Source organism: Microtus ochrogaster, chromosome 24 (genome assembly GCF_000317375.1).
Source record: "Microtus ochrogaster isolate Prairie Vole_2 chromosome 24, MicOch1.0, whole genome shotgun sequence".
Lineage (NCBI taxonomy): Eukaryota > Metazoa > Chordata > Mammalia > Rodentia > Cricetidae > Microtus > Microtus ochrogaster.
In genome coordinates this window covers 33,102,465-33,114,946 of record NC_022024.1, presented here as the reverse complement: position 1 = coordinate 33,114,946, position 12,482 = coordinate 33,102,465, and the positions used below count along the sequence as shown (strand labels likewise).

Sequence of the window (12,482 nt, the reverse complement as noted above, 5' to 3'; positions counted from 1 at the left end):
GTGAAGTCCCAGCCCTTCCTGAGACCCTGTGGATACAGTGAAATCCCAGCCCTTCCTGAGACTCTAAGGATACGGTGAAGTCCCAGCCCTTCCTGAGACCCTGTGGATACAGTGAAATCCCAGCCCTTCCTGAGACCCTGTGGATACAGGTTAAAGCTCTGGTGATTGAAGGGGACTAATGAAGATATTACAAATAAAAAAATTCAGAGTTCTACAAATGCTGGAGAAAAAAGCAACAGTTGATTCAGGCAAGGATCATCATGGCATGTATTAAAAGAACCCATTAGGTAAACGGTTGCTGGGAGACAGGATTCCTGCTGCAATGCAGGGGACCTTCGCACAGGTGTTTGGTGATGACAGCAAAGTGGGAACTAATTTTTATACTAGAGAGATCTGCCAGTTCAGGACAGCCTGAATTTCTGTTTCCTAGGGTGACGCAAAAAGAAATACTTCATATCAGTCACAAAGTATTTTTTATAAAATATTAACTTACAGCTTTTAATCAGAGACACAACAAATTTAGGGACAGTAGAGCATTAAGTAGACAAAGGAAAAAAATAAAATTAGGGAATCCTTGAGACTAAAACAGTCCACAGAGACAGAGACACGTAACTACTTTAGGAAATCATAGAAACCAGACATGTGCTTATCCTTCATTTTCACACACAAGAGTTCCAGGCATACGCACGGCACAGGGCTTGGGTAACCCTAAACAAGACAGGGAAAAGGAAGCACGGTAGGAAAACCAAGTGCACTGTTAAATCCAGGAAGCGAGCAAGCCTTAGTGAAGCAGCGAGGGTCTCTGCTCTGTAAGGGGCAAGCTGCTCGGCACCAGACTTCAGCAATCTCAGCACTGCTTCCTGACAGCTTACCAGAGAAACTCATCAAATGTGCTAACCTTACCGGAGTAGACGGCCATGAAAGTAGATTTCAAAAGCACATTCAACAAAATTTTACTGATTTTGCCAACATTCTTAAACTCTCACCATGGTGATCCTATTAAACATAGAAACTTTCATAAAACCCAGCTCATGGTTGGCTGAGGCGACAGGTACGTAGTATAATACTCAGCTACGGACAAATAAACCTCATTAGTTGGAGTGGCATGCACAATACACCCAGCCACAAGAACATTATCAGTTACGGAGCACGTCCTCTCAAGAATCAACCATCTAAAACAGCAGATGTGAATTTTAATTAATAGAAAGTTAAAAAAAAAAAACAACAACCTGACAATCTAAAACATAAGCACCTCTCTGGAGCTGAAGCTATGCCTGTACTTGCTCGTTGTCAGTTGGCTGCCTCGGACCAGACCATGAAGATGCAGACTAAGATGACCTTCGCCAGTCCCAGTGTGCTATCCTGTGCAGATTCCGCTTTATTTAAACAACTTTAAAACGTGGAAAAAAGAAAAACAAAAATCAAAACAAGGATGACCGCAGTGAACCAACAGACGGATGATCTGGAGGAGTCACATCCTGGTTAACTGACAACGACCCGGTACCTGCTCATCGTCCTGGCTGCGGAGCACTGGGGATGCAGGTACCTGAGGAGTACTCTCATCGTGTCCTGCGCACTGTGTGCCAGACAGAAAGTCCCGGAGCTGGCTCTGTAAACAATACACGGTATAATGAAGGTCACAGGAAACAGAACAGTATGTTATATAAGATTCTGCACAGTGAGTGTCACGGATGCTCCAGGACAAAGTATTGTCTGACATTTGTCGATAATTATAAGTAAGTATAACATTTTCCTCTGCATACTTTTGCATATTCTCACAAACCCTTTTAAAGGAATGATAAAAATAATTACTATGGTTGGGAAGAAACATTCTATTTAATCTTTTGCTCATAACAAACATATCTAAATTATAATTCAATAATAACTTATAACTAAATTTATAATATTTAAGAATGCAAGAATTTTATCAGCTCCTATCTCATTAATATAGCCTAGAACTTAAGATTTCTCTTCAGTTAACAGTACTATTTATTATGACATACACATTTTTATTTAGTTATACCCTCAGGTGTTTTCCCTTCTGGGACTACTAGCATCTTTATGCCAGGACCTGTAGCTCTAAGTTCCTTAAGTTTGCTGTTTGTTAGAATATTAATTTTTGTGTCAATAAGTCTTCTGTATTGAGAAATCTTTCCTCATATTTTTCTCTGAGTTGTCAAGAAAACAGTTTATTTTTCATAAAAATTAGAAGGAATTACTTGGAAGTATTTGCCTTTATGTCATTACATAGTAAGTTTTTGTGTCTTTATATTTTTATGCTTTATTTGACAAGTTAAAAGACTTCTATCACTTTTATAAGCTGAGCAGTCGTTCACACAGGAGGAAGTTCATAAAGGTCCCAAATGCTGAGGCGTCTTACACAGTGAGCTCCCACCACACACAGGACTGGAGCAGCGGAAATGCTGTTCTAGCCAGGTAACTGCCGCTGTCGGCCGGCATCACGCCCATTGGTGGTGGATTTCCTGGGTGTCCCAATGTCGGTAACCCTTCAAAACATGCCTCTAACCTGATACGAGCTGGGGGTAAAACTTTCTGCCCTACCTGAAGTTTAAAAATAAACCTCTCCTGCCCCTGGAACGTCCTAGACCACATATGCCCTTGGCATCTAGTGGACGTTGTTCTTCCAACAAAGTTTTCAGTGTCTCCCAGTCACGGTGTTTTCTGCGTCTACTCTAGCATCTCAGAGAAGAGCCGGCACCCCTGCCCCTACCCCTGAAGAGGGGCTGAGGGAAAGAGGAGAGGAAGGGTGGGGCCGGCAGGTTAGGGTGCTTAACGGTTTTACAATAAAAGAACAAGTGTTTTGGATAAAGTGAGTGGTACAATCATTTATAAGAGTAATGCCAGCTTCGTATTTAGTGGACATGTGTCCAGAAGGACAAAAGTCCGTGCCCTGTGTGGAGATCGGAGCTGGCTCCTGGCGGGTCTTCCGCACTGAACTGAAGCCCCTGGCTCACAGGTCTCTTATCCTCGGTTTCGACGGTGAGGTGGTGCTGCCAGGCCTCCTCGAGGTTCTGAAGCAGGCGAAATTCCCACTGCCTCACCCGCTCCATGGTGGCTGCCAGCTTCCTCGGGTCTCGTCTCCTGCTGCGGGTTTTGTGGGAAACCTTGGGAAATGTTGAGCTCTCAGACGTGGCTGCAAGAGACTGTTGCTTCTGCCGAGGACGCTGGGTGGAGGGGGCTGACACAGAAGCTTCTTCCGCGGGAGCAGAGAGATCCTGGCAGGGCCTTAACCGCCCACAGGGCCGCTTGGAAGACCTGGAAATCGGCTTCCGTTTCCGAGAGGCGGCTGCGGCTGCGGCTGCGGCTGCGGCTGCGGCTGCGGCTGCGGCTGTGGCGTTGACTTCTGCCGCGTGGATGCGGGTGCCCTGGGAAAGGCATGAAGACATCAGGAGTCCGCCTTCCGCACTCTGTTCACAAAGGTTCAGTGCGCCCACCGGTCTCTGGCCACAGCTAAGGGTAGCTTCCTCAGGAGTCCTGTGTTGTCTTAAGCGTGGCCTCATCAGGGTAAAGGAGCTCTTGGACCCAGAGTTCAACGTTAGTGCCTTCGAAGCAGCCTCGACAGTTGGAGCGTGCGCAAGCTTGTGCTGGCCCTTGCTGACGTCACTCACAAGATGCCGCCAGCAAACGTCTTCTTTGTTAGACACCCTGCCCACCCACGGATAGCAACTGTTGGTCTTGCCCGGAGGATCCACAGATCTCTGGGCCTAAGTTCTGAGAGCTACACTTCAGCTGGTCATAGCCTCTGATATGGCGGTCCACATACTTTAACTTCATGAAAAACCCAATCTGTCCCAGCTCTCTCTCCTTGATAGTCCAGCTAGAATCCAAAGCCGTCTGTGCTCCCGGATGGAGAGGAAATAAACTAGGGAGTAAAGGCTCAAGTTACCACCTTCCCAGAACTATCTCATCTTTATCTTAATTCCCAATAATCTCTGCATTACTTAAGCTCCAACAAATAAGAAACAAAGTAACCTTATGAAGGCCATGAAGATTCAAGAGCATGAAAATCAGGACCATTTGGAGTGTTCTGATATGTAACTTTAAAGACACAATACAAATTAATTAGGGTTACATTTAACACACTTTGGTTAAAAAAAAAAAGTCAACCCAAAGTATGTTTTGCTGTATAATTTTGTTGTTAGGGGAAAGTTCCTTGGAGAAAACCTAAATATCAGAGATTGAGCTTTAGAATTCTGGAGTTTTCTTCACGAGCTACCTCTTGGCAGCTTTGGCTGATTTTTGGTGTCCTCCAGAGACACATTAACATTTGCAGACAATCTCCCATATAGCTAGCCTGCAAAGAAGCGTTACAGGTCTCCGCACAACGTGGACCTGAGGGAGAGAACCCAAGGAGGAGAAAGCAAGGGGGGGGGGTGGGATAACGTGACCAAGGCATCAGACATGCCACCGTTGTCATTTCTACAGCTCAGTGTTTAATATGACTAGCTCTATACGTTACCTATGGAGAGCTAGTCAAAAATCAGCCTTATAAGCAGGAAAAGCTACAAAGTCATTTTCCAAGGTGTTGCATGTAGACACCAAAGAAGATGTGCACTTGAAGAAGCTATAACAGGGCAGAAGTTAGTAGAATGCACGGATTGAGAAAAGGCCACAAGCTGCCCAATGTCCACTCTTGCTTAAAGAATGGTGGCTGTCATCTTGGCACCTTCTACTCTGAATAAAGACCACAGCCCTTCAACCAAGCTGTAAGCGATGAGACTGAATAACAGAGTTGTTTTTCTTAAAAGAAGAGCATGGTCATCCATCCTCCAGCCCTGCCGCCTCCTACAAGGAACACAGCGGCGGTTGGGACCTCAACAGCTACCTCTGGCCATTTATAGGGCAGAGAAACGAACTACTTTCTTTAAGTACGTTTTATAGTACAGATTTCTATTACAATGAACTTAAATACTATTCCCAATTATCATATGAGATACAGTGAATACTTCCTAAGTCCAGCTACAATTACTCTGCCATTATCAACCTTTACTTCTTTATTTGCACACAGAAAATATTAAAGTACTTTCAACACTCAAAAAATAAAACCTGCACATAAACAAACAGATTCTAAAACTGTTAATCAAGTCTAATACAAACGAATCTAAGGGACACTATAGCTTCTAAACTTATACTCCATTAAAAATAAATATGCTTACACATGAAGCCTATTACCTCATAGACATTATATCATTCTATTATCTAAGTGATATACACATGTCTGTCTAAAAAACGATATTAAATCATGTAAGAGAATTAAAACAATCACTTTATACAATATGCACCAAATAAATAAATGTACATTCAACAAGGAAGAAAAAAGTTGTAGACAGGCAATTTTTGATCTACTTCGATAGAAACCTCACATTTGGAACTTAATTTCTTTGTCAAACCTTTATACATTAAGAAGATTTTTCTTATATTAAATAACAATATCACAAGACCAACAAAACTTATCAAAAATATTTATTTCAAGTAAAAACTAGCCTTCAGGTATCTTTCCATTTTTAATAGGATTTAAAAAGTTAAAAAAAATAAATCAACTTCTTCTATCTTTTGCTTCTACCCAGTACATTACTACTGAAAACAAAGACTACAGCCTCTGCCCTCCACCATATTTTTTAAACTAGTAACTCTATAGTGTAAAATAAATGTAATAGAGCCGAACTTTAATTTGATTAGAGTAGAATTCTTTTTAAAATACTTACAGAGGATATCATGGTATTCTCACAACTGGAGGCCAAGTTGCTACATTTCTTATAGACATCAATCAGATCTAGCATATTACTATTCTTCAAGAAATCATCATATGTTTTCTTAATGTCTTCATAGTGGTCAACTGCTTTCATGCTCTCAGTGGGCAAGCTCAGTTTTTCATGTAAGAAGTATTTCCATGTCAGTAAGACGTCACTGAGAGAGACTGTAAATTCTCCACTGTGCTGAAGGAGATGCAAAAAGAAAAAGAAAGAAAGAAAGAAAGAAAGAAAGAAAGAAAGAAAGAAAGAAAGGAAGAAAGAAAATGATAAATTTGAGTGCTTAATACTTAGACATATTTATCTAGTGGCTTATAACTGATAAGAGAAATACAAATAGCATGTGTTTATAGTAAGCATAAAGTTTTGAGAAGTTGATAAAATATATACAGCAGGCAAGTCTGCAAATAAAAAAATATGGTGAATGGGGTCGGGCATGGTGAAGCACACCTTTAGTCCCGACACTTGGAAGGCAGAGACAGCAGAAGCTCTGCGTTCGAAGTTAGCCTAGTCTACAGAGCAAGTTGCAGAGGAGCACAGAAGAAATTCTGTCTTGAAAGACAAAACAAAACAAAAAATAAAATAAATTTTTTTAAGTGCATAATCCATGGTTCGACCTTCAAACTCCACTGCATCTTTTACCCACAGTAAAAGGATGGGTGTACAAGCAACTGCGCTGAGCTAAAGTGTTTCAGTCTCTTGTCTATATCCCCAGTGCCATGAGGAATCCCACACAACATATATTCCAAGTGCTGGCTTTAAAACTCAACCACAGTGTTCAGGTCACCATTGTTATGACCTATGTTTTGTTAGTACAGAGAAAGAAAGAAACTTAGAGTCTGCAAAGATTTTTGTTTTTTCCCTGGTCCTAAATACACTAAATAATAATAACTAAGTACTAAAAATGAAGTTATGCTTCTATGAGCACTCAGATGCAAATTTATTCTTTTACTTTTTGGCTTCTGTTTCATATATATGAAAGAAATCAAAAGATAGTGATCTGACTACCCTGACATGCAGTTGACAAGAGACCCAACAGCACTGCCTACAGGTGCAGGTCAACAGTCACCTCGTATACCGCTTTCCTTGAGGTGTCTCCTTGGGCAGCCATGTGATACATTTTCAGTGGACAAGCAAAAGGCTTGCTCTGTATTCAATGCATTTTCTCCACATAATATGCAAGATATTAACAATGGCGCCTCCCAAAAACACCAGCCTTGACTCATTAAAAAGTTCTGACTTCTCATTTTCAGTTCAGCATGAATAACAAACATGTTTGGATATCCATATGTGGGTCTGTGAAATGCAACATGTGCGGGCTTCCACGGTGAAGTTTCTTCCAGCTTCTGCTCGCACTAAGACTTACTCTAGTTCCTTTCAAAGGTGGATAGTAACGACATAGTTAGCAACTGTTGTTGTGTGGGACTAAATCTTACTTAATCAAGAATAATTCAGAGCAATCAATATATTCAAAACATACATTCTTATATATACTTGAATTATTAAAAATCTATCTTTATCTTTTATTATTTATTTGAGATCCAGATTTAAAACAAGATTAAAATGTCTTTTAAAACTTAATTGTTTATTTACTCATACTGAGATAATAAATTAGCCCTATTGTCTTAGAATAGAGGCCTGCCATATCACAAATATTGAAGTCAACTGTAATATATGAAGCTAACTACTCAATGGCCCCTACCATTAACTCTGAAGGTTTACCACAACCCAAACATAAGTCAGATAACTTCCCAGCACCATATCAAAACTGAGATATTTTAATACTTCCTACTCCATTAAAGGTTATAATCATAAATACACTTTAAGTAATATAAAACAAATTCAGTGAGTTTCAACACTAAATTGTTTTTTCTCAGAAATTTCTAAAATTATTACTAGCATGACAATCCTTTATACTTAGAAAAAAATAAGTTTTCCTCACTAAAGTAAACATACAACTTATTCTCATTCTGTTGACTAGAGATAGTTGAAGTAAAATTATGCAAGCTCATGATCTTGTCTATTACTAGATTAAAAGTGTTCATACTGGGACTGTAAAAAAAACAAAACTGTTTTAAAGCCAAATAAAAATGCATTCCTGACATTAGCTTTTCATTAGGTGACAATCAAGACAGAATATTCTAAGATTCAGACAATGTTTTGCTTGCTATGAAAACAGCCAGCTGAATAATGTACGAAGCAAGTTCAAACTGTCCAGTTCTTTAGTTCTCTTATGGACATGGGTCATATTTCACAAGAATGAAATGAGAAGTGTTAGAATTACACCTCTTTTTGAGAATGTCATATATAAATACTCCATGTACATTATTCCTGCCCTAACTCCTCCAGTGCACCCCCAAATTCATGATCTCATCTTTATTATTGTTTCGTGTACATAAGTGCTGGCTAGTTGACTGTCAACTTGACACACAAAGTACAGTTATCTGAGGGAACCTCAACAGAGAAAATGTCTCCCTAAGATCCAGTTGACAGGCATTTCCTTACTTAGTGACTGATGGGAGAGGGCCCAGCCAATTGTGGGTAATTCCACACCTGGGCTGCTGGTCTTAGGTTCCATAAGAACGCAGGCTGAGCAAGCCAGGGGAAGCAAGTCACTAAGCAGCACCCTCCATGGCCTCTGCATCAGCTCCTGCTTCCAGGATCCTGCCTTGACTTCCTTCAATAATCAGTAACAATATAGAAATATAAGCCAAATAAACCCTTTCCTCCCCAACTTGCTTTTTGACCATGGTGTTTCATTGCAGCATAGAAACCCAAAGATAACACACACATGTATACACAGCCTAATAAATCCATTTAGTATTGTTTGAGTGTGCATGTGTTCAGGGAGAGCCACTTGGTATAGAACAAGCTATGCAGAAGCTCGCCTCTGAAGAAAATTGATGGTTCCTCTCTCAAAAGTCTTTGACTGCCTGATGCTCTTAATCTAGGGAAGAGGTTTTCGGATTTCACCTCATCCACCTTGGCACGTCAGTGTTGAAATTACCTATATACTGGTTGAAATAGGGAAAACTTGCAACTCTCCATACAAAGGCAAGACTGTTAGAATTTGAAGAGGAAATGTTTCCCATAGATTTATGCACTGAACACCTGGCTTCCGATATGGGACACTACTTTGGAAGATGCTAGAAACTTTAGGAGACGGGGCCAAGATGGAGGAAGCAAGTCACTGGGGGGCACGATTTGAAGGCTAGACTCCATCCAAGGTCCCTTTCTCTCTGCCTCCTGCCCATCACAAGTTGAGGAGCAGCTGTCACAGAGTCTCACTGTCAGGATGCTATTCCAGACCATATACCGTGAAGTAACGGGCCAAGGACAAGTGACTGAATTAGGACCTGAAAAACCATGAGCCACAGTAAGTTCATGTCTCCGTCTCCTTCCTCAACTGTTTGTCACAGTGACAGGAAAATAAGGTAACTTACACACTATCCGTTGGTGTAAGACTATAAGCATCCTATTTTTATTTCAGCCATAAACTGATTAAGAATACATAACTCACACAACAGTGCTAAGACTAGACATAAAATATATTGAATAAAATTATATGTGCTCCTCTAGAGTTTCTTTTAGGAAAAAAAGGAACAATATTAAATAGGAATATATATATATGCATAAGAGTTGCAAATGTAATCTTTATGACTTTTTCATTAAATATCAAATGTACACATTCCATGTTCAAATTATACACATGAAATAATTTAATAAATCATTTTTCTGGAACAGCCTATTACAGGAGGGCAAATACTGCAAAGAAAGTGATGTGCTTAAGCTCAAGCTTATTAAAACAGGCAGCGAGTAAAATTCAGGTTTTAAAAGTTGAACTAAATATAGTCTGCTAACCTGCTTGTTGTTCTCGGCCATGGAAAGCTGCAGCGCCAGGAGCATGGAGTCTGGACCACATAAAGTCGTTCTTTCAGAGGAACAGAGAGCACGCCAATTCCTCCTAAACTCTTTAATCATGTCCAAGACAGACATGCTCTTAAAGGAGAACAGAATACAATGTTAAAGTGACTTGTTGTAATTGGAAATTAACATTTAACATGTGGAAGAAAGCATGGTTAGAAAAAAAAATAAGTAGTGAACAAGGGGTCATTTCATATTTAGCAAGATTGCTTTTAATTAAATTTAGGAAAACAGAATACAATTTCTGCCCAATCATATTTTCCTCTAGTTTCCTTAAGCCAAATCTTTTGAAATAACAAAAATCCAACCTCCAATTTTAAATTCACAAAAAACAGACATGCAAATTCTGCAAATTTATAATTATAGACATAGACACCAATAATTACATCTGTACTTTAAGATAGTTGTTCTAAGAAAAATGGCCCTATAAGTGGAGAACCGGAGGGGGGGGTCGTTCCTGCAGTGTCCCCAGAGTGGCTCACTTTTCTGCCCGTCAGAATCTGGAACAGCTATGACCTGATGTGCCTGGAAGACGACGAGATCAGGACAATCTAAGGACACACCTTAAGAGGTTTGTGCAAGAGTTTAAACAGTCGAGTTTTGATTAAGAGTGTTTGACTGCGCGGAGCTGTTTTTCTACTCTCTGTTTGTGATGAACACCTGATTTCCTTCTGGGTCTGGCGTTTTTGGTGCACGTTGGACAGGCTTACCTGAGTCCAGTAAAGTCTGGCCGAGTTTCTAATAACTTTCCGTGTAGACGACACGGATGACTTTGTGACTCTATGGAAAGGGCATTCAGAAGCCCATGTCTGGTCTCCCTGGACTTCATTCCTGTGCCTTTCCCCATCACCGACGCTATCTTATCCCTTTGCTATCACATACACAGCTACACCCACACGCTGACGCTCCGGTCCTCCTAGCAAACCGCCAGTCTTGGGGAGCCCTCACTGCTTGCTGTCCTGGGCCTGCTGTACCAAACCCAGCTAACTGCAGAGGACAGACAGAGAGAGCTGACAACCTACCCCAACTCCACAGACACGAAAGAGGACACCGTGTTCTAGGGAGACCCAAGTCAACACGGAAGGTGAACCTCAGCCACGTGAGTCATCTCTGTCCATGCAAGCAGAGGAATCGCCCGATCCAGCCCAAACTGCCGGCCCACAGAATCTGAAGCAAATGCTTGGTTATTTTACAGTGACCATGGTATTGGTGTTTTGTTACACAGCAAATGGACAATCAATATTTTCTCTAACACATGAAGCTACCCAACGCCAATCCTTTCCAAATGTTTGACATTGATTACTTTGTTCAATTTTCAGGTGTCCTAATGACGTCAGTCTACAATTATCTGCATTTGACACAGGAAGAAACTGATGTCCAAGGACACAATGCTAGCATATAGCCGAAACACATAAATCCAAGACTCGTAATCCTAAAACCTGGCATTTAAATCACTGTATTTCATAACTTCTCCTGGATGCACACAAACAACATTCAAAATAATCTGGCGCGGTGTGAACATTTTAGATACCAAACCAGCTAAGTCCCTCTTCTGCTTTCGTTCTTCTTGATGGAACTTATCCTTTCTTAAATGCCGTGTGTGTGTGTGTGTGTGTGTGTGTGTGTGTGTGTGCGCACGCGCGTGTGATATAACTTACATGTGAGCACATGTGTACAGAGGCCCAAGAGTGACACTGGGAGCTTCTCCCCTACTGCTGTCCACCTCATCCATTACGGAACCATCTCTTGCTGAACCAGGAGTTCGCCACATTAGCTAGTCTGGCTAGCCAGCTTGCTCCAGGGATCTCTCGTCTCTGCCTCCTGCACACTGGACTGTACACCAGCACTTATTTCCGTCCTCAGGATTTAAAGGCTGGTCCCCATACTGTCCAGCAGGGGCTTCACCTACTGAGCCACCTCCCCATTATTCATGCCTCAATGGGTATCTACGTCATCACGTGACCTGGCTGTGACAAGTGCAGCAATACAGATGTGGGTAGCTCAGACCTGTCCGACTTGGGAAACAATAATTATAATCTGCGATGCAATTTAAACAGACAGCAGATGACCATAACCAGTAATCTTCATTGCTGGGAGCTTCCCTCCTCTTAAAAATAACACACGTATCTCTTAAAAAACAGAAAGTAAAGAAGTAATAAAAAAAAACATGAGCTATCATCAGTGGTATGATTAGTTTGCCTGAAGTAAATTTTTGGTAGAAGACTACCTGTTGGTATTACTTTAAGGTTTAGCTTTCTATCAAAATCACCCAGAACTAGATCGAATCTCTGACTCTATTGTTATGAAGTTATGAGATCTTAGCAACTTATACCCAACCTCCTTGCAGTGAAAACACAAAAAGTTCCTACCTCCCATAGTTTTGGGAGAAGTAAAAGACACAAACTGCATCTAATACTTTTATAGCAATGCCAAGCACAAGTTACAATCGTGCATCGTGGGTTTTTAAGTTGTTTTGAGCTAAAATTGAAAGAGCCTTACAACCAGTGTCAGAAAGCCAGAAGTCTCGTCTAGGAGGCTATTCCTTTTTGGAAGGAGGGAAACACTAAATATGTAAGACATTCAGGCCATACAATCTGTTTCACAACCACGTTCCTTGACCTTGTCATAGCAAGGTAGCCAGGAATAATGCATAGACAAATAAACATAGCTGGACCCCACTAAAATTTCTTTTATTTTTGGACACCAAAACCTGTTTTATATAATCTTCAGAAGTCACAAAATTTTCTCCTTCAATTTTTTTTTTTTTTTTTTTTTTTTTTTGCCGAC

The 12,482-nt window shown here is 40.8% G+C and overlaps 1 protein-coding gene across 1 annotated transcript in view; it reads right to left on the bottom strand.

Annotated features, from left to right (window-relative positions):
* Parpbp (PARP1 binding protein) overlaps positions 1–12,482 on the bottom strand; it is a 39,568-nt gene that overhangs the window by 25,924 nt on the left and 1,162 nt on the right. The window contains exons 2-4 of the mRNA XM_013350315.1: positions 9,633–9,770; positions 5,727–5,957; positions 1,505–1,609 (exon numbers count right to left, since the gene is read on the bottom strand). Coding sequence (XP_013205769.1) covers positions 1,505–1,609; positions 5,727–5,957; positions 9,633–9,767 — 471 coding nt within the window. The 5' untranslated portion in view covers positions 9,768–9,770. The remainder of the gene's footprint in view (positions 1–1,504; positions 1,610–5,726; positions 5,958–9,632; positions 9,771–12,482) is intronic.